At 38.6% G+C, this 26,025-nt stretch overlaps 1 protein-coding gene and 1 non-coding gene across 6 annotated transcripts in view; one reads left to right on the plus strand and one right to left on the minus strand.

Moving 5' to 3' along the window:
- The window catches only part of Trappc8 (trafficking protein particle complex subunit 8), a 148,927-nt gene that overhangs the window by 69,330 nt on the left and 53,572 nt on the right, over positions 1–26,025 (plus strand). For 2 of the 5 annotated variants that reach the window (XM_045135008.1, XM_045135009.1), the window contains exons 12-17: positions 2,038–2,058; positions 2,805–2,936; positions 5,383–5,607; positions 7,080–7,188; positions 7,880–8,074; positions 8,604–8,734. In XM_045135008.1, coding sequence (XP_044990943.1) covers positions 2,038–2,058; positions 2,805–2,936; positions 5,383–5,607; positions 7,080–7,188; positions 7,880–8,074; positions 8,604–8,734 — 813 coding nt within the window. The remainder of the gene's footprint in view (positions 1–2,037; positions 2,059–2,804; positions 2,937–5,382; positions 5,608–7,079; positions 7,189–7,879; positions 8,075–8,603; positions 8,735–26,025) is intronic. The other 3 variants (XM_004668420.2, XM_004668419.2, XM_045135010.1) reach the window with 2 other exon arrangements.
- On the minus strand, positions 9,122–9,263 carry LOC123455244. Its single transcript, XR_006633782.1, has one exon. It is a non-coding gene; the product is annotated as a U4 spliceosomal RNA (small nuclear RNA).

Genomic DNA, 26,025 nt, shown 5'->3' on the forward strand with positions numbered 1-26,025 from the left:
TTCTATCTTCTCTCTTTAGACTCCCACCATCCCAGTATTCGGTTTCTCTAGTTACCTATCTACTATTCTCTCTCCTTAATCCTACTCTCCTGCTTCCCTCTCTCATAGCCTTATTTTAGCTTGCTGTTCTTTACTACTGATTTGTATTCCCATCTCATACAAATCTAAACATGTGAAGCTAGGATCCACAAATATGAGAGAGAACATGCAGCGTTTGACTTTCTGAGCCTGGTTCACTTATATAATCTTTCCTAGATCCATTTGACTTTATTAGGTAAACATTAAGAAAATTTTACGGCCTAGGGAAATGGCTCAGTAGCTAAAGTGTTTGCTGTGCAAGCATGAAGACTCATGATTGGATCTCTAGTACCTATGTAAAATGCCAGGCATGGTGGTGTGTTGGGTAGGTGGAGATAAGGAATGGCTGGAGTTTACTGGCTAACTTGTCTAGCTGAATTGGTCAGCTCTAGGTTTATCCAGAGAGTATGTCTCAAAGGTGGAGAGTGACTGAGGAGATTGCCTAGTGTTGACCTCTGGGATCCACACCATTCATATAGGTGTGCCTGTATACATATGAATCTGTACACATATACATGCATGTGTTGCACAAAGCAATTTGTTTTTTTTTTTTTGTTTGTTTGGTTTTTTTTTGGTTTTTTTGAGGTAGTGTCTCACTCTAGCTCAGGCTGACCTGGAATTCACTATGTAGTCTCAGGGTGGCCTCGAACTCACGGCGATCCTCCTACCTCTGCCTCCTGAGTGCTGGGATTAAAGGCGTGCGCCACCACGCCCAGCGCACAAAGCAATTTTTGAGTAGTGTAAAAAACATGAATTCTTAACTTCTGTTGATAAAAGTATTTTTTGGTGCTACTAACTAACCTAGTATATAAAAGTTGAGGTAAGAATTAACATAGTGGTTTTACTTACAGAAAATTATCTAGTAACAATGTTTGAATAAGTACTCTAAATTTTTTTATAGCTGGGTATGGTGCTAGTTACATGTGTTCACCTAGGACTCAAGAGGCAGAGGCTGGGGGATTGTAAGTGTGAGACCAGTCTGGGGTACACCAAGGTCTAGGTCAGTCTCAGGCTACATAGCAGGACTCCATCAAAAAACAAAGGGTTTGTGCTATAGCTCAGTGATAGAGCACTTGCCCTAGCATAGGCAAGGCTCTGGGTCCAATCCCTAGCACAACAAGTAAACAATTTATAAAACTCATTGAAGATTGTATTAATATATTTTGGTGTATTTGAATAATGAAATGTAAATTTTAAAAGATGAGAGATATAGACAACTTGTAAAGATCTCTGATATTATGCAGAAAAAAGCAAGGTATGTATAATACTATTTAAATCTAAAAGATATTTCTAAAAAATATTTATATAAGCACACATAGCTATGAAAAGAGAGGTGAACTGGAGAGAAGGCTTAGTGGTTTGAGGCTTCTCTGTGAAGCCAAAGGACCCAGGTTTGATTCTTTAGGACCCATGTAGGCTAGATACATAAGGTGGGGTTCATTTGTAGCAGCTCAAGGGCCTAGCACACCCATTCTGTAGCTGCCTCACTCTCTGTCAAATAAGTAAATAAATAAATAATAAAAGAAAAAAGAGAGATAGGCAGAAATCACAACAAAACTGAGCTGGAAACAGCACTTTTCTCTAGCAAATGAGTGAGGCATGGGATGGCAAAGAAAGCTGTACATCTTTTTTTTCTGTAAACACTTGTCCTTTTAAAATGTTGAAAAATGTTTTATAAGAAATGATTTTCCTTAAAACACTCCAAAAGTAAGGTCCCAAGATTCCTCAGTTGATTCTAATATATAAATATATAAATCCTTGTTAACAATTTTGACTAGTAGTGGGCAAGCTATTATTTAGTGGATGTGTTCTAGATGGTTTCCTCAGGTTTTTTAAATCTACATCAATAGTTTATAATAATAGTCTGTGAATACTTTGTGATATTCTAATTTGTTAAAATTACTGCATTTAAAGTAAATGTTTTCTGTTTTCAACTTTCCCTGGGGCAAATAATGGCAGCAGAACACATGGAAGGGCATGGTAAGTTCAGCTTGAGACTAGCTGAAAACCTGGAAAAGGTTTTAGTGAAATGTTGTTGATTCTTAATCAGCAACTTTCAGTATTTTCTCAGTTGTCTGTGAAATGACAACTTCCTGGGAAGGTTCTCATGAGTGATGATGATGCTTCCCTAGCTGCTGTGTGGTAAGGGTTGAGTTGTTCTGTTTACCAATGTAAAGATGGCAGGTGAAGAGAAAATCTTTGAAGGGTAAGCCTTTTGAACATTAATGAAAAGTAAGTATTTTGTCCCTTTAGAATTATAGCCAAAATTGAGAATTCCTTTAAATATCAGAAAATTTTACAGAATCTGTTGTATTTTCATTTGGATGCATGGAAATATGCCATTGGAAGGCAGAGTAACATCCCAGAGAAATTAGATTAATATTCTCCAGTGGTTTGTATTTTCTGGTTTATCTTTAATAAGACCACCTATATTTTATTCTTAGTTTATATCTTATTTTTGCCACTTAAGAAGGGATTAGAGTTTTCTAGAGGTTTGTAAGATAGTATTATTTTTCATAATCAGGCTTTTATGAAAAGCACACCAATCGCTTTTTAAAAGGCTTTTTGAACAAAATTTGTGCTGCTTGGAGGAATCAAGATTGGCTTGCTCCTTTACTTTTCCTTCTTATAACTCCAAGTTAAGCATTCGAAGTGTAGATGCATTTTAGCTTATTGTTGTTTTACTTAATGTTGCGTAAGCTAACTATTCTTTGCACATTTGACAGGATTCTGATCTTCGAAGTGCACTGCTTTTGGAACAGGCGGCACATTGCTTTATAAACATGAAGAGCCCCATGGTCAGAAAATACGCATTTCATATGATATTGGCTGGTCATCGGTTTAGTAAAGCAGGACAGGTGAGCACATTTCTTTGTTTCATTTTTCTTTTTCTTTTTAATAGTTTTGAAAATATTTTTATTTAGTTAGTTGTAAAGGGGAGGGGAGAGAATGAGAACACGGATGGTTGTGTCAGGGCTTCTAACCACTGCAAATGAACTCCAGAGGGATGTGCCACTTTGTACATTTGGCTTTACATGGGTAATGGGGAATTGAACTCAGGTCATTAGGCTTTTCAGGCAAATGTCTTCACTGTTGAGCCATCTCTCCAGCCCTCTTTTTCTTTCTTTTTTTTAAAAGAAAACTTTAAGAAAATTTATTTGTGTGTATGTGAGAGAGAATGGGCATACCAGGACCACTTGCTGCAAACAAACTCCAGATTCATGTGCCACTGTATGCATCTGGTTTTGTGTGGGTACTGGGCAATTGGGCTTGGGCAAGGCAGGCTCCGTAGGAAAGTACCTTTAACTGCTGAAATATCTTTCTACCCAGCACATTGCTTTAAAATAAAGACTTGTTATTAGTTTTTAAATAGTGTGTGTTCTTTTTCAGTTTTTTTCTAGTGTCTTCCTCTGTTTTCTGCACACTTGCATATGGGGCACATGCATCTACACCTACATGTGCATGTGCCATATGTTCATGCACACAGACATGCATATTACATGAAAATAATTGCCCAGTTACTAATGTAGAAATCTGCTGCTTGTTTTTGAAAGTATTTGGATTGAAGGTCCTCATTGATTTAGAGGCTTCTTTAGCCCTTGTTTCTGAATTTCTTGAGAGAGCTTTGGTAGAGGTTAAGAGTAGGAACAGCATTGAGAGAGTGGTTTACTGTATATATGAGGGGTAATGCAGATTGAATAACCATTTCTGTGTTCCAGGAAATATGCAAGGTGTGGGTATGCATTTAAAAAATCATGATGTTGTATTTGCCTATTTAGTAGGAGGCATGAGAATTTAAAAAAAAAAATTAGTTAATACTTTTTTTGAGGGGCAATGGTGGTATTGAATTAGGTATCCATGTGTGCTATACGAGTACTCTGTATTAGTCATGGTCCTCTAGAGGAAGGAACTAATAGAATGAATGTATATTATAAAGGGGATTGATTGGATTGACTTCCAGGATACTTCCTGGGCAGTCCAACAAGTGATTGAAATTGGTCAATAAAAAGCATCTTCCTTGGGTGATACACTCCACAGAACACATAAAATTGTGACTTAAGGTTATTTCTGAGAATTTTTTATGACATTTCTATTTTAAAAAATGGATGTATTGGTAGGAATAAGTGACAAGGAAAATAGCGTGGATGTTTTAAATGTAAACATCCCTAATTACCACAGGTAGTTTCTTTTCAAGGTCTAGCTGAGGTTGACCTGGAATTTACTGTGTAGTCTCAGGGTGCCCTTGAATTCACTGTGATCCTCCTATCTCTGCCTCCCAAGTGCTGAAATTAAACATGTGCAAAACCACACCTGGCTTACCTTAGTTTTTTTTTTTTTTTCTCAACTTTCATTAACATTTTCCATGATTATAAAAAATATCCCATGGTAATACCCTCCCCCCCCTTTCCCCTTTGAAATTCCATTCTCCATCATATCCCTTCCCCATCTCAATGAGTCTCTCTTTATTTTGATGTCATGATCTTTTCCTCCTCTTATGATGGTCTTGTGTAGGTGGTGTCAGACACAGTGAGGTCATGGATATGCAGGCCATTTTGTGTCTGGAGGAGCATGTTTTTTTTTATTTTTAAATTTTTATTAACATTTTCCATGATTATAAAAAAATATCCCATGGTAATTTCCTCCCTCCCCACCCCCACACTTTCCCCTTTGAAATTACATTCTCCATCGTATTACCTCCCCATTACAATCATTGTACTTACATATATACAATATCAACCTATTAAGTATCCTCCTCCCTTCCTTTCTCTTTCCTTTATGTCTCCTTTTTAACTTACTGGCCTCTGCTACCAAGTATTTTCCTTCTCATGCAGAAGCCCAATCATCTGTAGCTAGGATCCACATATGAGAGAGAACATGTGGCGCTTGGCTTTCTGGGCCTGGGTTATGGAGGAGCATGTTTTAAGGAGTCCTACCCTTCCTTTGGCTCTTACATTCTTTCTGCCACCTCTTCCACATTAGACCCTGAGCCTTGGAAGGTGTGATCAAGATGTTACTCGGTACTCCAGTCACTGCAAATAATGATAACTTGATTTCTTCCTTTCCAATTTGTATCCCTTTTATGTGTGTCTCTTGCCTTATTGCTATGGCTAAGACTTTCAGTACTATATTAAATAAAAGTGGGACAGTGGACACCTAAATAATAGTTTTGTTTTCTTTATCCCATTCTCTTTCGGAGTTAAACAGTTACCAGATTATTTTTGTATGTCATCACATGTGTTTGTGTCATTTTTACCAGTTCAAGACAGATTTGGGATTATATTTGTCTTATTTACTTTCTTATAGAAGAAGCATGCTTTGCGCTGCTATTGTCAAGCCATGCAAGTCTACAAAGGCAAAGGCTGGTCTCTTGCAGAGGATCACATTAACTTCACAATTGGACGCCAATCCTATACTCTCAGGCAGCTGGACAATGCCGTGTCTGCTTTTAGACATATTTTAGTCAATGAAAGTAAACAATCTGCTGCCCAACAAGGGGCTTTTCTTAGAGAGTATCTTTATTTTTATAAGGTAAATACTCTTTTTTAATAAACACTGGATGTATTTTCAGCATAAAATATGGATGACATAAAATAGTTTGATATATGTCATATCATAATACTGTGGAAGGTTATCTTTCTTGATTGTAGGTGTGTGGTTTATTTTTATTTATTTATTTATTTTTGACAACAGGGTCCTATGTAGATCAGTCTGACCTTGTTCATACCTCCATTATAGCTGAGGACCACCTTTAACTCCTTATCTTACCATCTCTACCTCCTGATTGCTAGATTACAGGAATGTGCCACCACCAGTTTTATGTGGTTTTAGGAATTGAACCCAGGATATTATGCATGCTCCAGCTCCTTCTACTATTTTTTTAAAGAGAATTTTAATATTTGTGTAGACTTTCATTTTGTATCTTTTTTTGTTGTTGTTGCTGTTGCTAGATTTAGTATTACTGTATGGCCAGACTGCCTTCCAACTCTTGGCCCTCCTATCTTAGCCTCCAAGTATTCCTGGCTCCAAATTTTGGCTGTTTTGAAATCTTTTTTTTTTTTAATAGAGGTGTCATAAACTTTCTGGACTGTAATTTTTTGTTGGTTTTTTGAGATAGTTTCCTATGTAGCTCAGGCTGGTCTCAAACTATGCAGCCAAAAATGATCATGAGCTCCTAGTGTTCCCACCTCTTAGTGATGGGGTGAGACCACATATAATTCTACAAAATAGAAAGTCGTCTTATCATCTTCTTTTTATAGAAGACAAAATGTGGATTTATAGCAAGTACTATGCTATAATCTACAAAATAATAATAGGAAGACAGTATTTCATTGAAGTAGGAGGATAGAAAACTAAATCATTGTTTATAGAAAAAATAATAACAAGTCCCTCCAAGGCCTATGAATAGTTGAGTATTGTATCTTTCCCATAGAAAAATAACTAGTTTTTTAGACTTTATTTTAAAATCACATGAATTAAAATTTTGGCAGATAGCATGCTATAATGAATTGTAGAAAGTAAAATGCATGCTAATGTAACACTTGGAAGTTTAACATTAAAAGTAAACTAAGTAACCCTTAGCAAGGTTTTTCTCTTTTTACTGTTACTGTTTTTTAGCAGTGCCAAAAATTTACCTAGGGCCTTCTATATACCAAGCTAGTGGTCTCCAACTGAGGTATATTTCCCCTTCCCTTTCTGTTTTGAGACAGGATCTTGCTAAGTTCCCATGCTGGCTTTGAACTGCCAGCCTAAGCTAGCTTAGAATTTGTGATCCTCTTGCTCCAGCCTCCTGAATTGTTGGTATTATAGGCTTGCATGTATAGTCTGGCTAGGAAGTTTCTCTTGAGGCAGAATAACTAGTATCTAAAGCACACAGTTATAAAATTTTGTGACTCTCATATATTAAGTAGTACTACATTCTTGCTTAACATGTCTTAATAACTTGTGTGTTAAAAAGTGAAGAAACATTATGAGGCAAACTTTTTTTTTTCTGTTTCTCCCAGAATATAAGTCAGCTATCACCAGATGGCCCTTTACCTCAGCTTCCTTTACCATACATTAACAGTTCAGCAACTCGGATTTTCTTTGGCCATGACAGACGACCAGCAGATGGTTAGTAAACTTTCATTTGGCCTAGTTATTTCTTTAATGTTTGCTTTTTTTAATTTAAAAATTTATAAGTTGTTGAATATTTACCTACAGGCTGCTTTCAGAAGATAACTACTTTATTGTTTTTCTTTATAGCCTAAAAATAAAAAAGCAATATAAACCAAGCAGTTGTCTTTATAGCAGTTTTTTTAGTGTGATATGAAGAATATTCATTATCATATAATGTTGGTGAGCATTTTTAGTGTTGTAAGATTCAGTGCATATAAAGTGCTTTTAAAAACATTCCCCCATGGTTATTATTTCCTTTTTTTTTTTTTTCTGTATAAAATCACATTGTGATGGATGCGTTTGCTTATAAAACTTAGTTTTTGAACTTTTCTTCTGAGACAGGTTCTCCCGTTATAACCTTGGTTAGCCTGAACTCCACATAGACCAGGCTAGCATTGAACTGGCAGTGCTCCTTCTGCCTCTGAGTGTTAGTAACATTCAGTAAGGAAGAAAAGATTATTGGTATTGTAAGCAAAATTCCAACTAGATTTGTGTTAATAAGAGGATTATTTATCTATTGCTCAGAGAATGGGGAACTGGTAGGTGTGTTTATATGCATAAAAATTTCAGTACCTCTGGTTTTTACTTAAAATGTTATTAGAGAACAGATGTTTATAAATGTGTAATATGACACTTTTTTTTTAAGGTGAAAAGCAAGCAGCTACTCATATAAGTCTTGATCAAGAATATGAGTCTCAGTCCTCCCAGCAGTGGCGAGAACTTGAAGAACACGTTGTAGCTGTGGTTAATAAAGGAATAATTCCATCCAATTTCCAGCTGACACAATACTGTTTGAACAGTTATTCAGATAACTCCAGATTTCCACTTGCGGTTGTAGAAGGTGGTATACTTGAAATTTTACTTAAGGTTTTTTGTTTGCTTATTTTACTTAGTAGTATATTCAAGGTAATTTACTGTATGCCATGTATTATTGGAGGGCAGGGATATAAAGCTAAATTAGAAATTCTTCAATTACTTGAGCTGCATATTTGTGGTAGTGTTGGAGATTGAACCAACGCTTCATAAATACAAGGTAAGTACTCTATTAACTGAGCCATATTCCATGCTGAAACTCATCATATACTATGCTGCTTTTACAAGACTAGACATTTAGGATCTCATATCAATATATGTGTTACGATACTGAAATGCCAAGAGTGACATTCTCTATGACAGAGACATTGGAGAAATCTAAAAGAGTAGGGTCAAAACTGAATTCTTAGTAAGTACATAGACCTTTATAACATGACAATATTCAGCCTAGGCAAAATTACAGAACTATGAAACTAAGGTACGTTTAGAGCTGTAAAGCTTAGGGTAAGGTATAAAGTTTATTAAAGTTACTAAATATAGGACTTTTTCTTTTATAGAACCAATTACAGTGGAAGTAGCCTTTAGAAATCCATTAAAAGTTCCACTTTTATTATCTGACTTGTCATTGCTCTGGAAGTTTCAGCCTAAAGATGCCAGTGAAAGAGATCATGAAGAAATGAAAGAACTAGTAAGTTATTAAAAGGTATTTGTGATAAGCATGTTTCAGTTACAGCCTAACATGTTATACTAATGTTTCTGCTTCTGGTTTAGTGAGCTATACTTTTTTCTTCATTTATTTTTCCTTAGTTTTAAATTCATATGTGCTTGCTGTTCAGACTGAGAATGTAGAAAACTGAGGTTTAAAACTTTGTCTGTCTACTTATTTAGAAATAAGTATTTAACATTTTGCTGTGTATTTTTCTAGTCATTCCAACTTATATATTTTTTGCTTGTGTTTGGGATTTCCTTTTATTGTTTATGTTGTTCGTTTTATACTATCTGCTATTTTATACATTTTCTATGTTAGAATATCATACTATTTCCTTTTTTTATTATTCATGACAAAGATAACTTATAAATGATTTTTCTATTATTGCTAGTTGTCTTGAGGGTTCCATTTTTACTATCAATAATTCTGTGATGAATTTTTTTTCAATTAGCAATAATTGCGCCTCAGATAAATCTCATTGGCTACAATACTGCCACTGTGCAAAGCTCTGTGGTGAATTTTTAAAGTTTGCCTTTTGTTTAGTGGGATGTGGTTGGGGTCAAAACCCAAAGACTTACGCATGTTAAGTAAGCTACTCCCCCATGACTTGTGGTGAATAATTTTATGTATATTCCTTTTTAGTCTTAAGATAATTTCTGTAGGAAAGATTCCTAGGCAGAAGTTGGAAGATTTTAGGGAATAAGCATTTTAATCCTCTGTTAATTCACACACACACACAAAATCTCATTAGCATCCTTCTCTATCAACATATGGTGTTGTGCCTCTCATTGTTGTGACGTTAACCATTATGATAGACAAAATAAAAGGCTTTATCGAATTCATAAGTAAAAATACCACCTCAGTACTTACATTTTCTATCTCATTGATTTCTACTGAAATTTTTTTAAAACTTTTTTTATTGACAACCTCTATACATATAGACAATATGCCATGATCATAATCCCCTGTCACTACCTTCCCTTCCCCCGCCCCCCAGATTCCCCTCCCGCTTAATCCCTTCTTTTCAACTAAGTCTCTCTTTGATTTGATGTTAACACTTTTTTCTCTCCTATTATTCAGATCTTATTCAGCCACTGTGAGGTCATGAATACCATGGCCACTCTGTATGGAAGACAGTATTGCAAAACACTCCTCTCCTTCCTTGGGGTTCTTACTTTTTTTTTTTTTTTTTTTTTTTTTGGTTGTTGTTCGCAGTCACCTCTTCCACAATGGTCTCTGAGCTTTGGAGGGTGTGATAGAGATCTTATACCTAGTGATGAACCACACCATTGTCATTTCTCCCCGGTGGTCACCGTCATCTGAAAAGAAAAAAACTTCTCTAGCCAAAAGTGAGAGTAGCATTAACATAGGGGCATAAACGTGAGTGTTTAGAGGACAGTTTTGTGGGCACAATATATTCATTTTGCCAGACAACAATGGGGAGTTTCCCCGTAGACTTATGACCTCCCCAGCCATAGACTTTGGGTTAAGATTTCAGTACCAGGCAGAAATTTCTTCCCATACAGAGTGGGCCTCAAGACTAAGCAGAGAGCAGTTATTTCCTCCATAGCAGACATGCCACCATTGCAGCAGTTCATATATTTGGTCTGGTTGTCCAGACAGAGAGCTTGTAGGCTCTACCACTGGTTAAGACTTGATGACTTTTCTTCTTATACAGGTCACATAACTCTTTCTAGCATCCTGACAGCAAGTCAACAGGGTGTAGCTTCCTGCTCAGCTCCAGCTTGATTTCTCAGTGTCCTGCAACCCAAAATCTGGAAGCTTCAGCAATAGGATCTGCCATTTAGTTCTGGTGGGAAACCAAGAGTCTTAGCAATAACAGGTCACGTTTTGGGGGCATCAGAGCTTCTTTGATCAACCCCCACACTGAAATTTTTCCACCTCTGGCATTTAAAATTTCTTGTATTAGCCTATGGTTTATGGGCACAGCATTATCTACCTGGGGTGGTTTCATTCATGTGTCCCCCAGAAACTTAGGTGTTCTATGCTAGGTTCCCAGCTGATAGAGATTTGGGAATTAATGCCTCCTGGAGGCAGTATATTGTTCGGGGTGGGCTTATGGCTATTACAGCCAGTTTCCCCTTGCTAGTGTTTGGCACACTGTCCTTTTTCTGTTGTCCATCAGATGTTGGTGAGGAGGTGATGTCTACCCTTTGCTCATTCTGTTGTTTGTCCCTGCCATTATGGAGCTTCTCCTCGAGTCCATAAGCCAAAATAAACCTTTTCCCCCCACAATCTGCTCTTGGTCGGGTGTTTTCTGCCAGCAGTGTGAACTGGAGCTGCAGCAGTGAAATTGGTACCACAAGTGGGGTCATTGCTGCTAGACACCTGAGTATGTGGCATTTGGCCTTTTCTAGCTGATTTTGAGGAAGGAATGTGGATGAATTGAAACCATGGCCTAAGAGACACCTTGGAGCAATGTAAGTTCAACTCGATGGACTATTCTGGTCACAGATGAAAGACCTAAGTACAGTAAAAACTGTGGAGTTTGAAGACTGTGAGGTTTGGCTTATGAGGGTGAGAAAGAGCTTTGCCTGGACTGGGCTAGAAGCAGTTTGTGTGAGAGGCTTGCTGTTATGCCTGTGTCCTGAGTACTTGTGCAAGGTTGCATTGTATAGAAACGGACTGGTGTGAGCAGAGGGATATGGCACAGAAAAAATGAAATCTTTGGGTGAACCTGCTGCCCATTCAGCTGCAACTGAGATTAAAACCATTGAGATTGGACCATCTGACCCACATTGGGACCACAGAAAAAAATACAGTCTTTTGAAGGGGCCTGAATACTTAAGGAGTGTCCTTTTCTTCCAAGTCTGCCTTATTCCCCCTAGAACAACAAATTGGCACCCTACATGGTATTATGGAGTATAACGAATGCAGGAAAGAGAAGGTCATTGAATTTGCAATATGATCTTGCAGTTTGGAAATGGCTGTGGGCAGTGTGAAGCAGGTTTGCTGGGTATTCTACATGGAGACCCAATACAGCTGTAAGGATGGACTGTGGGCTGCAGTGGAGATCCAGTGGAGATACTGGGACGAAAAGAAGGCTGCTAAGAAGAGCTGCCAGCCCCAGATGAAGTTTTCCAGGACTTTGAGTAGCCCAGCTGGAGGGGCGAAATTGGAACTCCAGAGACTTGCTGGTTAGAATTATCGGACTTGGAAATTTGTCACTGACTAGAGTTGTTGGACTTAGAATTACAGAGTTTGATATTTGTCCTGTTTGAATCTTGAATTGGTTGAATATTTCTTTGCTATACTTTGCCATCTTTTGCAGTGTGAGTGTTTATTCTGTGCCATTATGGATTTTTTTGTTTTTTGTATTATGGCTCAGTTAAAAGATATCGGACTATGGCAATGTTTGAATATCATTGGGATTGATTAAAAACTGGGGGCTTTTAAAGTTGGATTGAATGCATTGCATTTTACATCATGGATGGTTATCAGTTTATTGGAGCCAGGGGCTGAATGTGGTAGTTTGATTCAGGTGTCCCCCATAAACTCAGGTGTTCCGAATGCTTATCCCCAGCTGATAGCAATTTGGAAGTTAAAGCCTCCTGGAGGCAGTTTATTGTTGGGGGTGGACTTATGGGTATTATAGTCAGATTTATTAGAGAGGGAGAAAGAAGCAGATAGAAAAAATGGGTACACAAGGGCCTCTAGCCACTGCAAATAAACTCTAGACTCATGTACCACCTTATGTATCTGGCTTATATGGGTAATGGGGAATTGAACCTAGGTCCTTAGGCTTTGTAGGTAAATGCCTTAACTACTAAGTGATCTCTCTAGCCCCCATATTTGGATTAACCCTCTTCCTACTCTTTTCTCCATCCCTTTCCCTGACCCCATATAGACAATTTCACCCCCAGTATTCTGCCCTTCTATTTACATATCTACTATACCCACTATATCTCTCCCTAATTCCTCTCCTCTCATTGTTCCTTCCTTCCTTCCTTCCTTCCTTCCTTCCTTCCTTCCTTCCTTCCTTCCTTCCTTCCTTCCTTCCTCCCTTCCTCCCTCCCTCCCTCCCTCCCTCCCTCCCTCCCTCCCTCCCTCCCTCCCTCCCTCCCTCCCACCTGTGATTGTATTCACTAAGTATGATCTGTTCCAAGTTGATCCATTTTCCTACAAATATCATTATACTATTTTTCTTACTGCTGAATAGATTTCCATTGTGTAAATGTGCAACTTTGTTCTTCATTCATCCAAAGATGTGTACCTGGGTTGATTCCAGTTCTTAGCTATTATGAATAGAACAGCTGTAAACACGGTTGAGCAAATATCTCCGTAGTGAAGCATGGAGCATTTAGGGTAAATGCCCAGTAAAGAAATAACTGGGTCTTTTGGTAGTTCTGTATCCATCCTTTTCAGGAATCTCCATATTTATTCCCATAGGTGTTGTGTTACAGAAATTCTCTGGAAAGATCAGTCCAACGCCAATATGAGGGAAAGTAGAGGAGTTTATTTCCAAGGTGGCCAAGGATCTTGAGATAGCTCTCCAAAGAAGCTCTGACCCCAAGTTGGCTGAGATTTTATTTCCATTTTATAGTTTTCATAGCCAAAGGGAGGGGTAAGTGAACAAACAAGATAGGACCATTTGCATTTAAGTCATTTCTGTAGTCAGGCCACCCTAACAGTGAGCTCCTTTGTACTTTGTTTTAGTTTAAACTGTCTTTCCTTCTTATTATCCCTTTGGGCCCTTTCTGGACAGTTCCTTCTTTGGGATTTTCCCATCTGACAATGATAAGTTTTAGCTCCTTAGCAATTAACTCTTACAGTAACTCAGTGAATGAGTTCAACTTTTAGCTTCTTTTCTACCTGAGTTGTACAAATTTGAATTTCCACCAACAGTGAATTAGGGTTTCTCTTTCTCTATATCCTTGCCAACATTTGTTGTCATTTGATTTTTTTGATTGCCATCCTTTGTGGAGTAAGGTGGAATCTCATAGTTGTTTTAATTTGCATTTCTCTGATGGTTAGGGTTAGGATTCTTGTGTGTGTTAGCCATTAGTATTTCTTCCTCTGAGAACTACCTCTTTCTCATTTTTTGAGTGGGTTTTTTGATTTGTTATTTTTTAGTTTGTTGAGTACCTTATAGGTTATAGATATTAGACCTCTGTCAGTGGTGTATCTGGCAAAAATTTTCTCCCTTGTGTGTGTAATCTATTGGCTCTGCTTATAGTATGCTTGTCTGTGCAAAAGATTTTTGGCTTTATGATTCCCATTGGTTGAGTGAGTGTTTAATTTTATGGGCTACTGGGATTTTGTTCAGAAGTCTTTATCCCCTCCTATATCGTGGAAAGTACCTCCTGTTTTTCCTTCCTGTCATTTAAGAGTTTCAGGTCTTATATTGAGGCCTTTAATTTCCCTATGGACTTGATTTTTGTGAGATGAGTGAGTCTAGTTTCATTTTTCAACATGTGGTTATCCAATATATTCAGTACCATTTATTTAAGATGCTGTCTTTTCTCCAGTCTGTGTTATTGACAGCTTTGTCAAAAATCAAGCAGCTGTAGTTACTTGATCTAAGGGCTGGGTCTTCAGTTCTGTTCCATTGGTCTATATGTCTGTTTTTATGCCAGTACCATGCTGCTTTTTTTTTTTTTTCACTATGGCTTTGTTACTACATTTTATATTTTAAATTTTTTGTTACTATAGCTTTAAATCAGATATGGTTTTGGTATTAGAGTGATGCTAGCTTCATAAAAGGAGTTGGGATGGGTTGGAGAGATGGCTTAGCAGTTAAGCGCTTGCCTATGAAGCCTAAGGACCCTGGTTCAAGGCTCGATTCTCCAGGACTCACGTTAGCCAAATGCACAAGGGGGTGCATGTGTCTGGAGTTCGTTTGCAGTGGTTAGAGGCCATGGCATGCCCATTCTCTCCCTCTCTCTCTCCCTCTCTCCCTCCTTCCCTCCCCCCCCCTCTCTCTCTCCCTCCCTCCCTCCCTTCCTCCCTCCCTCCCTCTTTCTCTCTGTCCCTCTCAAATAAATAAATTATACAACAAAAATTTTTTAAAAAAATAAAAGGAGTTGGGGAAGATTTTCTTTTCTCTGAAACAGTTTGAGAAAATTGGTTTCAGTTCATCAGTGAAGGCTTGATAAAATTCGGCTGAGAAGCCATCTAGTCCTCAACTTTTTTTTTTTTTGGTGGTGGTGGTAGGTTTTTTTTTTTTTTTTTTAATTACCTTTTTAATCTTGATGGATGTGATGGGTTTATTTAGGAGAGTTTAGCTTTGGCAGGTGGTATGTGTCTAAGAATTCATCCATTTCTTCCACATTACCCAATTTTGCTGGGATAGTGGTTTTGGAAATATGTCTTGATAATTTTTCCAATTTCATTGATGTCTGTTGACCTCTCCCCCTTATTTATTTATTTATTTATTTATTTATTTATTTATTTATTTGAGAAAGAGGTAGAGAGAGGGAGAGAATGGGTACTCCAGGTCCTCCAGCTACTTCAAATGAACTCCAGATGCATGTGCCCCCTTCTGCATCTGGCTTATATGGGTCCCCGGGAATCGAACCATGGTCCTTTGGGTTTGCAGTCAAATACCTTAACCACTAAGCCATTTCTCCAGCCCCTGACCTCTCCCTTTTTGTTTCTGATTTTGTTAATTTGAGACTTCTCTTTTTTTTTTATTGTTATTTCTTCTCTGATCTTAATTCTTTCTTTCTGTCTGGAACTCTTAGGGTTAGATTGTCCTTGTTTTTCCAATGCCTTTAGGAGGTATTCCTGTGTTAAATGCATTTAGCGCTTTGAATTTTCCCTTTAGGATTGCCTTGATTGCATTCCATAAGTTTTGGTATGTTGTATTTTTTTTAAATATATTTTGTTCATTTTTATTTATTTATTTGAGAGCGACAGAGGGAGATAGAGAGAGAGAGAGAGAGAATGGGCGCGCCAGGGCCTCTAGCCACTGCAGACGAACTCCAGATGCATGCGCCCCCTTGTGCATCTGGCTAATGTGGGTCCTGGAGAATCGAGCCTCGAACTGTGGTCCTTAAGCTTCACAGGCAAGCGTTTAACCGCTAAGCCATCTCTCCAGCCCTATGTTGTATTTTTATTATTCATTTCTAGAAATTTTACAGTTTTCTGTTTGATTTCTTCCATAACCCATTCATTATTTAAAAGAGTGTTGTTTAGTCTCTAGAAACTGGTATAATTTCTCACTCCACTTGCACACACTGTTCAGCACAGGGGCACTGGGGCTTGGACAATCAGGAGCCAGGAAGCTGGGGAGCCAGGGACAAAAGGCCAGTTCCCAAAGTGGTTTGTGCCCTCTCTGGCTCAGTGGAACTGGGAGTTGGGGAACCAGAATCAGAAAACTGGAATAAAAGGCAGGCTTCCTCAGCACACAGGCAGGGTATGGTCCCAGCTACCCATGTCAGCAGCAGGGGTAGAGGGACCTGGAAACTGGGAGGTGGGGAAAAAACAGGGAGCTCTGGTCTACTTGCTCTGCGTGTACACCCTCTGATGCCAGGGAATCTAGAGTTAAGGTTCCAGGGTCTGGTCAATCAGGAAGCCAGAGCAAAAAGCCTTCTTACACAGCACACATGTGTGGTCCAGGCCACCCCTTTCTAGATTCCTGACCTCTACTACCAACTTTTACTCCAAGTTACATACAAATCTAAACATTTGAAGCTAGGATCTCTATGTATTAGAGAGAACACGTGGTGTTTGACTTGTGGCATTTGACTTTCAGAGCCTGGGTTACCTTGCTCACTATAATCTTTCACAGATATTTTAATTTCCCTGCAAATTTCATAATTCCATTTTGGTTACTGCTGAATAGAATTTCATTGTATAATTGTACCACATCTTCATTATTCCTTCATAAGTTGAAGGGCATCTAGGCTGTTTCCATTTCCTAGGTATTGTTATTAGAGCAACAACAAACATGGATGAGCAAGAATCTCTGTTGTAGTAATGAATAGAGTCCTTAGCGTATATGCCAAGGAATGGTATAGCTGTGTCATATGGTAAATATTTTTAGCTGTCTGAGGAACCTCCACAATAGTTTACATTCTCACCAGTAATGGAGAAAGGTTCTTCTTTTTCTACGCCATCATCAACATTTATTGTCATTTGATTTCTTGATTATAACCATTCTTACAGGCGTGAGATAGAATATCAGAGTAGTTTTAATTTGCATTTCTGTGATAGCTAAGGATATAGAACATGTATTTAGATGTTTATTGGCCATTTGTATTTCTTTTCAAAACTCTATTCAGTTCTGTAGCCCACTACTTTATTTCCTTTCTCTCTCTCTCTCTCTCTCTCTCTTTTTTTTTTTTTTTTGAAGTAGGGTTTCACTTTAGCTGAGTCTCACTCTATAGCTCCAGGTTAGCCTGAAACTCATGGTGATCTTTCTACCTCAGCCTCCTGAGTGCTGGGATTAAAGTTGTGTGTCACCATACTTGGCCAATAGCCCATTTTAAAAAATGGGTTGTGTGTTTTGTTATTATTTCATTTTTGAGTTCTTTGTATATCCTAGATATTAATCTGTTGTCAGATGTATAGCTGGGAAAGATTTTCTCCTATTTTTCTAGGCTTCCTCTGTTTTGTTTTTTTGAGGCATGGTCTCACTCTAGCCCAGGCTACCTGCATGAAACTCACTCTGTAGATCAGACTAGCTTTGAACTCATACTGATCCTCCTCACTCAGCCTCTCAAGTACAGGAATTAAAGGCTTGTCCCACCATCCCTGATAAGTTTTTATTTTTGTTTTTCTTGTCTTGTGAATTGTTCTCAACCTTCATAGGTACCTGTGTTTTTTTTGTTTAATTTTCATATGTGCATCTACACTAACCATGTTTTCTTGTTAAATGTTTTCTATTTATTGACAATTTTCATACATCTATGTATTGTGTATTTTATGTGAATGGGTACACCAGGACTTCTTGATACTGCAGATGAACTCCAGATACATGTACTACTTAGTGAATCTGGCTTTATATGGGTACTGGGGAATTGAGCCTAAGCCATCAGGCTTTGCAAACTTTTAACCACTGAGACATCTCTCCATCCCCCTGGGTTTTTTGATTATAACCCCCTCCCAGTACCTTTTCTTAACCTGTCTCCTATTTAACCTCTTCTTTCCAACCAATCCATCTTTAATTTTGATCCCTCCCCCCATTTTTTTTTAATTTTAAATAATTTATTTTTTATTAATTAGATTTGTACTCAGTGAATACAGTCAAATTGGTACCACTGTTAGACTCATCCATATCCTACCCCTTTCCCCGACCCCTCCTTGTTGAGGTATATGAGTTGTGCATTGTGGAGTTAGCCCACAGTTATGGGGAGGAGAAATGTCTCTGCGTATCATGACCCAACGTGTGGCTGTGACATTTTTTCCGCCTCCTCTTCTGCAAATTTCCCTGAGCCATGTTGGGTTCATTTTTGGTCTCCTTCAGTGATGAGGTGCTGGGGTCATCTGGGTCTCTGCATATCTGATGTGGTAGGAGTTGATTGTTTTCTGTGTTGGTCTCCTTCACCCTTGTGCTGGTACCCGGTTCACCAAGAAAACAGCACCCTTGCTTGTTTCACCGATTGTTCTTAGTTTCAGCCAGGGCACTTTTGAGGTATGATGGGGTGGCTCTTTCCTTAGGATCTACATCTGTCTGAAAAAGAGAAGCATATTCTCCAATGGAGAGGGAGTTAACACCAGACAAATGAGAAAAGCCTTACTTTTTTATAGAAAATTTAATAGTTGTAGGTCCTCTTATAGCCCACGATTGGTGGTAACTTGATAATGGAAAGTGAGCTTATGTTTGGATATGGTTCTGACTTGTTTCCCAGCTCCAGCTATGGGTCCTGTACCACTGAGGGGATTAGTTATCTGAATCAAGAGCAGTTGGTTTCCTGCCATGGCTGTGTGCCACTATTGCACTTGTGTTAGCATCACGGCAGGTTATTTGCTGCTAAGTAGGTTAGACTGGGAGTTGCGTGGCCAGTTGCCCATGTAGCACCTTCTGGTACTAGACACACTGACTGTCTGAGGACTGACTCTCTTCCAGTTTCCAGCCATGTCATTCCATTTTATGTGTCCACTCCATATGGTGTCTTCAGCAGTAGAGTCTTACCACAAACCTTTGGTGGGTCATCAAATACTTTGACAGAAATCTGTCTTTCTTTTAGGAAACCTTGTAGGTCTCTCTGATCAAAAGCTCATTGTGGATAATAGCCACATGCTGGTACTGGGAGTTACAGGTCAGAACCCACTAAGAAAAGGAAGAAAAAGATAACTAATATAAAAGAGTTAGAGAGAAGGGGGGGGGAGGGAGGGAGGGAGAGAGGGAGAAGATTAAGATTTAGAAGATTAAGGGCAGTCTTTATCGTAACCTCTCCAGTATCTTGTGGGTCAGGTGTTCCCTCTAATGGCCTGGTGAAGGTTCAACCATTTGGTCTGCCTTTTAGGATGTAGAATTTCATGGTACTGTTTGGGTCTAGATTTGTGTCTCCCACCCCCTCCCTTGCCCAAAAATCCTTCCCCACCCATCCTATTGTCTAGTTCACGAGATGCTTGCTGGGTATGTAAGGCATCTTGGGTAGATTCAGGTTAGGTGCTGTAGATGAATGAGACTGTGTGTTGATTTTTCTTCTGTAATTGGGTAAGTTTGCTGAAAATGATCTGTTCCAGGTTCAACCATTTTTCCTCAAATTCATTGTGTCATTTTTTTCTTACTGCTGTATAGAATTCCATTGTGTAGATATACCATATCTTAGTTATCCATTCTTCTAGTGATGGACATCTGGATTGATTCCAGCTTTTAGCTATTACAAATTGAGCTGCTATAAACATGGTTGAGCAAATCTCTCTGGACTGAGGCTTGAAGGTTTTAGGGTACATGCCCAGAAAGGGAATAACTGGGTTTGTTGGTAACTCTATAGTTGGCTTTTTCAGGAGTCTCCAGATTGTTTTCCAAAGTGGTTGTACCATCTTACATTCTCACCAACAGTGAATGAGGGTTCCTAATTCTCCACATACTTGCCAGCATTTATTTTCATTTGACTTTTTGATGTTTGCTATCCTTACTGGGGTAAGGTGGAATCTTATAGTTGTTTTAATTTGCATTTCCTTGGTGATAAGGGCGATGAACATTTTTTAACAGTTGGTTGATATTTGTATTTCTTCCTTTGTGAACTGCCTGTCCAGCTCTTTGCCCCATTTTGTGAGTGGGTTGTTTAACTCTTTATTGTTAGGTTTTTGAGTTCTTTGTAGATTCTAGAGATTAGGCCTCTGTCAGTTAGATAATCAGCAAATATTTTCTCCCATTCTGTGGGTAATCTGTTGGCTTTCCTTTTTGTTTGACTGTCTGTAAAGAAACTCTTCAGCTTCTTGTGATCCCATTAGTTGAGTGACTGTTTAAGATCGTGGACTACTGGGGTTTTGTTCAGGAAGTCTTTTTCCATTCCTATATCATGGAAAGTATTTCCTAAATTTTCTTCCAGTAGTATTCGAGTTTCTGGTCTTATATTGAGGTCTTTGATCCATTTGGGCTTGAGTGTAGTGCATGGCGAAATGTGTGGATCAAGTTTCAGTTTCCTGTATATGGTTATCGTTTGTCCAGAACCATTTATTGAAGATGCTGTCTTTTTTCCAGCCTGTATTGTTAGGTCGTTTGTCAAATATCAAGTAGCTGTAGTTGCTTGACCCATAGTCTGGGTCCTTGATTCTATTCCACTGAACTACACTCCCGGTTTTATGCCAGTATCATGCTGTTTTTATTACCATGGCTTTGTAATATGGCTTTATGTCAGGTATGGTGATGCCTCCAGAGGTATTTCTTTTGCTGAAGATATGCATGGATATCTGAGGCCTTTCCATATGAATTTTGAGATCATTTTTTTTCTATCTCTGAAGAACAATGTTGGGATTTTAGTTGGAATTGCATTAGATCTGTAGATCCTTTGGTAGGATTGCCATTTTCACAATGTTAATTCTGCCTATCCAGGAGCATAGGAGGTCTTTCCATTTTCTCAAGTCTTCTTCAATTTCTTTTTGAGTGTTTTAATATTTTTATTGTATAGATCTTTCACTTCCCTGATTTATGTTATTCCAAGGTATTTTATTTTATATTTTTTTTTACTATTGAAATTGGGACCATGTCCCTTATTTTTTTCTCTGTATCTTTGTCATTTGCATATAGAAAGGCTACTGATTTTTGTGCATTGATTTTGTATCATGCTACTTTGCTAAAAGTTAATCACCTTCAATAGTTTTGCGATGTAGTCTCTCAGGTCTCTTACGTATAGAATCATGTTGTCAGTGAATCTAACTTCTCTTCCTTTCTAAATTGCACCCCTTTTATTTCTTTCTCCTGTCCTATTGCTTGAGCTAAGGCTTCCAGTAATATATTGAACAGCAGAGGTGAGAGTGGACAACCCTGTCTTGTTCCTGATCTCAATGGGAATTCCTCCAATCTCCCTCCATTAAGTATTATTTGGGCTTTAGGAGCTTTGTATATTGCCTTTATGATGTTAAGATATGAAGCAACCATGCCAATTCTCTTCAGTGTTTTTGATCATGAAGTGATGCTGTATTTTGTCAAAGGCCTTTTCTGCATCTATTGAAATGATCCTGTGGTTTTTGTGTTTAACCTTCTTTTATATGGTGTATTACATAGATAGATTTCCATATGTTGAACCACCCTTGTGTTCCTGGGATGAATCCCACTTGGTCAGGTGGATAATGCTTTTCATGTGTTGTTGGATTTGATTTGCAAGGATTTTGTTCAGGATCATCGGGGAAATAGGCTGGTAGTTTTCTTTTCTTGTGGCATCTCTGCCTGGTTTTGGAATTAGCATGATATGAGATTCATAGAATAAGTTGGCGAGCTTTCCCAGTTCAACAATTGTGTGGCATAGTGTGAGAAAGATTGGTTTGATTTCTTCCGTGAAGGTTTGACAGGATCCAGCTGAGAAGCTATCTGGTCCTGGACTCTTCTTTTTGGGGAGGTTTTCTATTACCTTTTCAATCTTGATGAGTGTGATAGGTTTGTTTAAGAGATTAGTCTGCTCTGCGTTTAGCTTTGGTAGATGGTATGTGTCCAGGAATTTATCCATTTCCTCCACATTATCCAGTTTTGTGGAGTAGAGGGTTTTGAAATAAGTCCTGATGATTCTCCCAATTTCACTTATGTCTGTTGTGATCTCTCCTTTTTCATTTTGTATTTTGTTAATTTGAAGTGTCTCTCTTTTTTGCTTGATCAAATTGGCCAGGGGTTTGTCAATCTTAAGTTTTTCAAAGAACCAGATCTTTCTTTCATCAATTTTCTTAATTGTTTTCTTAGTCTCCAATTCATTAATTTATACTCTGATCTTAATCATTTCTTTCTGTCTGGAGCTTTTTGGGTTGGATTATTCTTGCTTTTCCAGTGCCTTTAGGTGGATGGCTAGGTTCTTGACTTGGGATCTCTCTCTCTTTGTTATGAAGGCATTTAGTGTTATGAATTTTCTCCTGAGGACCGCCTTTATTGTGTCCCATAAGTTTTGCTATGATGTGTTCTCATTTTCATTCATTTCTAGAAATTTCACAATTTTATTTTTTATTTTGGCCACTACCCACTTATTGTTTATAAATATGATATTCATTTTCCAGGAGCCGATGAGATTCTTGATGGGTCTTTTGTTGTTAATTTCTAGCAATATAGCATTGTGATCTAATATCATGCAGGGAATTATGTCAATCTTTCTAAATATATGCAGGTAAGCTTTGTATATGATCTATTTTAGAGAAAGTTCCATGGGCTGCTGAGAAGAATTTGTAGTATGTGATTTTGGAATGGAATGTTCTGTATATGTCCGTTAGGTCTAAGTGTTCGATGGTTTTGTTGAGCTCTCTTACTTCCCTGTTGAGTTTCTTTTTGGATGATTTGTCTGTTACTGATAATGGGTGTATTGAAATCCCCAGCTATGATGATGTTGCTAGTTATTTCTGTTTTATTCTCAAGTAGATTTTGTTTTATGAACTGTGGTGCCCCTGTGTTTGGTGCATTAAAATTTATGATTGTCATATCCTCTTGATGGATCGTTCCCTTGGCAAGTATGAAGTGCCCTTCTTTGCCTTTTTTTGTTATTTTTGGTTTGAAGTCTATTTTATCAGATATTAATATAGCTGGGCCTGCTTGTTTCTTATTCCTGTTTGCTTGAATAATGTTTTCCACCCTTTCACCCTATGGATGTGTCTGTCTTTAGTGGTGATGTAGGTTCTTTGAAAATCAACAGATTGAGGGGTCCATTTTTCTGATCCATCCTGTTAACTTGTATCTCTTGATGAGTGATTTAAGGCCCTTAATATTTAGGGTAATGACTATGAGGTTTGATTTGATCCCTGCCATGTTGTGTTGGTATATTTTGTTTGGTGTTTTCATGGACTTTTGATGTTTTTTGTGCCTTCTCTGAGTTTGGCTATTGTGATCTACTTCCTGTAGGTATTTGAGTTTGATTATTTAATTCTTCTGTGTGGATCATTTCCTGAAATACTCTCTGTAGGTTTGTTTTTATGTTCATATAAGTGTAAAGCTGAGTTTGTCATGGAAAGTTTTTCTTTCACCATCTATTATGAGGGTTACTTTTGCTGGCTAGGGTAGTTTGGGTTGGAAGGCATAGGTTCTTAGACTTAGTAGTGTTTCATTCCAGGCCCTTCTGGCTTTCAGGGTTTCCATTGAGAAGTCTGAAATAATTCTAATGCAGTTACCTTTGAAAGTGGTATGTTATTTTTCCCTAGCTGCTTTTAGGATGTCTTGGAGAGTTTCTCCTTTTGTCCAATCTGTTTGGAGTTCTGTTAGCTTCTTGTATCTTGATGGGCCTTTCTTTTGAGAGGGTGAGGAAATTTTCTTTGATTATTTTGTTAAATAAGTTCTCCATGGCTTTGGTCTGAATTTCTTCTCCTTCTGGTACTCCAGTGATTGATATTAGGACATTTAAGGTTATCCCACAATTCCCTTATGTTCTGTTCACAGAAATTGAACTTATTGAAATTTTTGAACTCTGCAACTGTTTCTTCCATCTTGTCTTACAGATTGGAGTTTCTATTCTCCACATGGTCGAATTTATTTATGAGAGTTTCTAGAGAGTTTTGGTCTTGTTCATTTAGGTTTTCATTTTCTACTACTTGTCTTTGTATAGTTTCCATCCATCTAGCAAGCTCCCTTTTCACATCATTTTCTGATTTTCTTGATGTTTCTTGAAATTCATCCTTGCATTTCTTTATGTGTTCATTTAGCATAACCAGATGATTTTTGAGGTCCTCTTTTTTTTCCCCACTATCTTTCATATCTCTTAACTGTCTTTGAATTCCTTCTGGTTTTTTTTTTTTTTTTTTTTTTTTTTTTTTTTTTTTTTACCTATTAGGTCTAGTCTGGTGATAGCAGCATCCACAGGATTATCAGTCCTTTGTTGCTTTTCTGCAAGTTCTACCATTAGCTTGTTCAGGGTTGCATTGCTTATAACTTCATTTTAGTGTTCTGATCCTAATGTCTCTTCTATGTTTAGATTAGAGATGTTCATTTTAGGACTGGGTGATCTAACTGGATTTTCTTGCATTTGATTTTTCATGTTATTTCATTTGTGCTGTGGTCTGCCCATCACAGTGAATGGGCAGGGAGAGTAGGACTGTGGTCTCCATGGGCGGGGGAAGTGTGCCTCTTGGGGGAGCTGGCCTGGACTAGTAGGCAGGCAAGCAGATGGGCTCAGTGGTCTTGAGGTAACACGTAGGTGGTTGGATCAGGCCGAGCTCAAGCACAGTGCAGAGCTGAAGCATCCTGAGGCAGATGCCAAGCAGTCTGAGCTCTCACTTGGCACAATGCCAAAGCAGCCTGAGTTTTGCTTGGCAGGGGCACCAAAGTTGCCTGGGCTCTCACTTGGTGATGTGCCAAAGCTGCTTGCTCTCGTGCTGGGAGGGTCGTTGATGCACCAAGCACCGAAGCAGCCTAAACTCGCACGTGGGACCCAGAAGCAGTCTGAGCCTGCCCATAATAGGACACTGGCAGCCAGCTGTTGCTGTAGATAGGGAGGACTGGCACAGGTGGACAGGCAGAGTGAGCCTGAGCTCGAGTGGACAGGTGGAATGGGCCTAAGCTCTCACATGAATGAGCGGTGGCTGGAGCGGTAAGTATGCAAATGGGTAGAAAGAGCAGGCTATTTTGCACAAGCTGGGATTAGCAAATGGAGCCTGAGTTCCAGTGGGCCAATGTGCGGAGCCTGTCCAAGTTCACGTGTGGGTGGGGGTAGCAGGGTGATTGCCCCTGTGCAATGAGGCAAGTGGAGCTATGTTGGCCTGGGTCCCCTTTCCTACATAACCCTGGGAGTATACTGAAGCTGGGACTGTGTGTACAGAGGCTGCTTGGGGGCTTTGGGGTTGGGTGGGCTACCCGCAAGTGAGGGAATCAGTGTTTCCCTTTTTTTTTTCTCCTCTGTGCCCTCCCACTGGTAATCTATTAGAGATTGCTCTCCCCTAAAAGACCCAGTGAACCCTTAATGCCTTGCCTTTCTTTCCTGGGAATATGCGGGGCAGTTAGGCAGTTGCCATCTTGGCCGGAAGTGCTCCCCACTTTTTCTTTTTTTTTTTCTTGTGTGTGGGCATGACTCACTGAGTTTTCTTAGGATTGCCTGTGTAAGCATAGATGGGGCATTATTTACCAGAGCACATGGGTCCTAGCAGTGGTTATATCACTATAGAAAATGTCTTCTACTCTCACCCAGTCACCATTAACTGTTTATACTTCCCTCAAGAGTGATAGTGGCCTCATGTTCTCCATCATCCATGATGTAATGTTGATGGGCTTGTGCTGGTTATGGCAGTCCCTGTAAGGTCATGGATGCAATGGCTGTGTTTTGTCTGGATGACAGTGTTCACAGCACTCTTCCCCATCCTGTGTCTCTTGCACATTTTCTGCTCCCTGTTCTTCATTGTTCTCTGAGCCTTGAAGGGGCTGATATTGATACCTCATTTAGCACTGAACAGTACAGAGTCCCTTATTCTCATTACTTTGATAAGTTTTCTTTAACAGTACAAAACATTTTAGAACTGGGATCCTTCCCAACATTTTGGTGGTGATCTCTGAAGGAAGAACTTGGAAGATGTCAGTTGTACAAATTTTGTACTTTAAGTTAGCTAGTTTTTTCTTTTGATTTTGTAAAGATCATCTAAACTCTTCCTTATTCATTTTGTGATTAGAGTTTGGAAATTTTTTTTTTAAACTTTAAAAACATACTACCATCTTCAGTATCCTAAATTGCAAAGAAAGCTCA

Source organism: Jaculus jaculus, chromosome 15 (assembly GCF_020740685.1).
Source record: "Jaculus jaculus isolate mJacJac1 chromosome 15, mJacJac1.mat.Y.cur, whole genome shotgun sequence".
NCBI lineage: Eukaryota > Metazoa > Chordata > Mammalia > Rodentia > Dipodidae > Jaculus > Jaculus jaculus.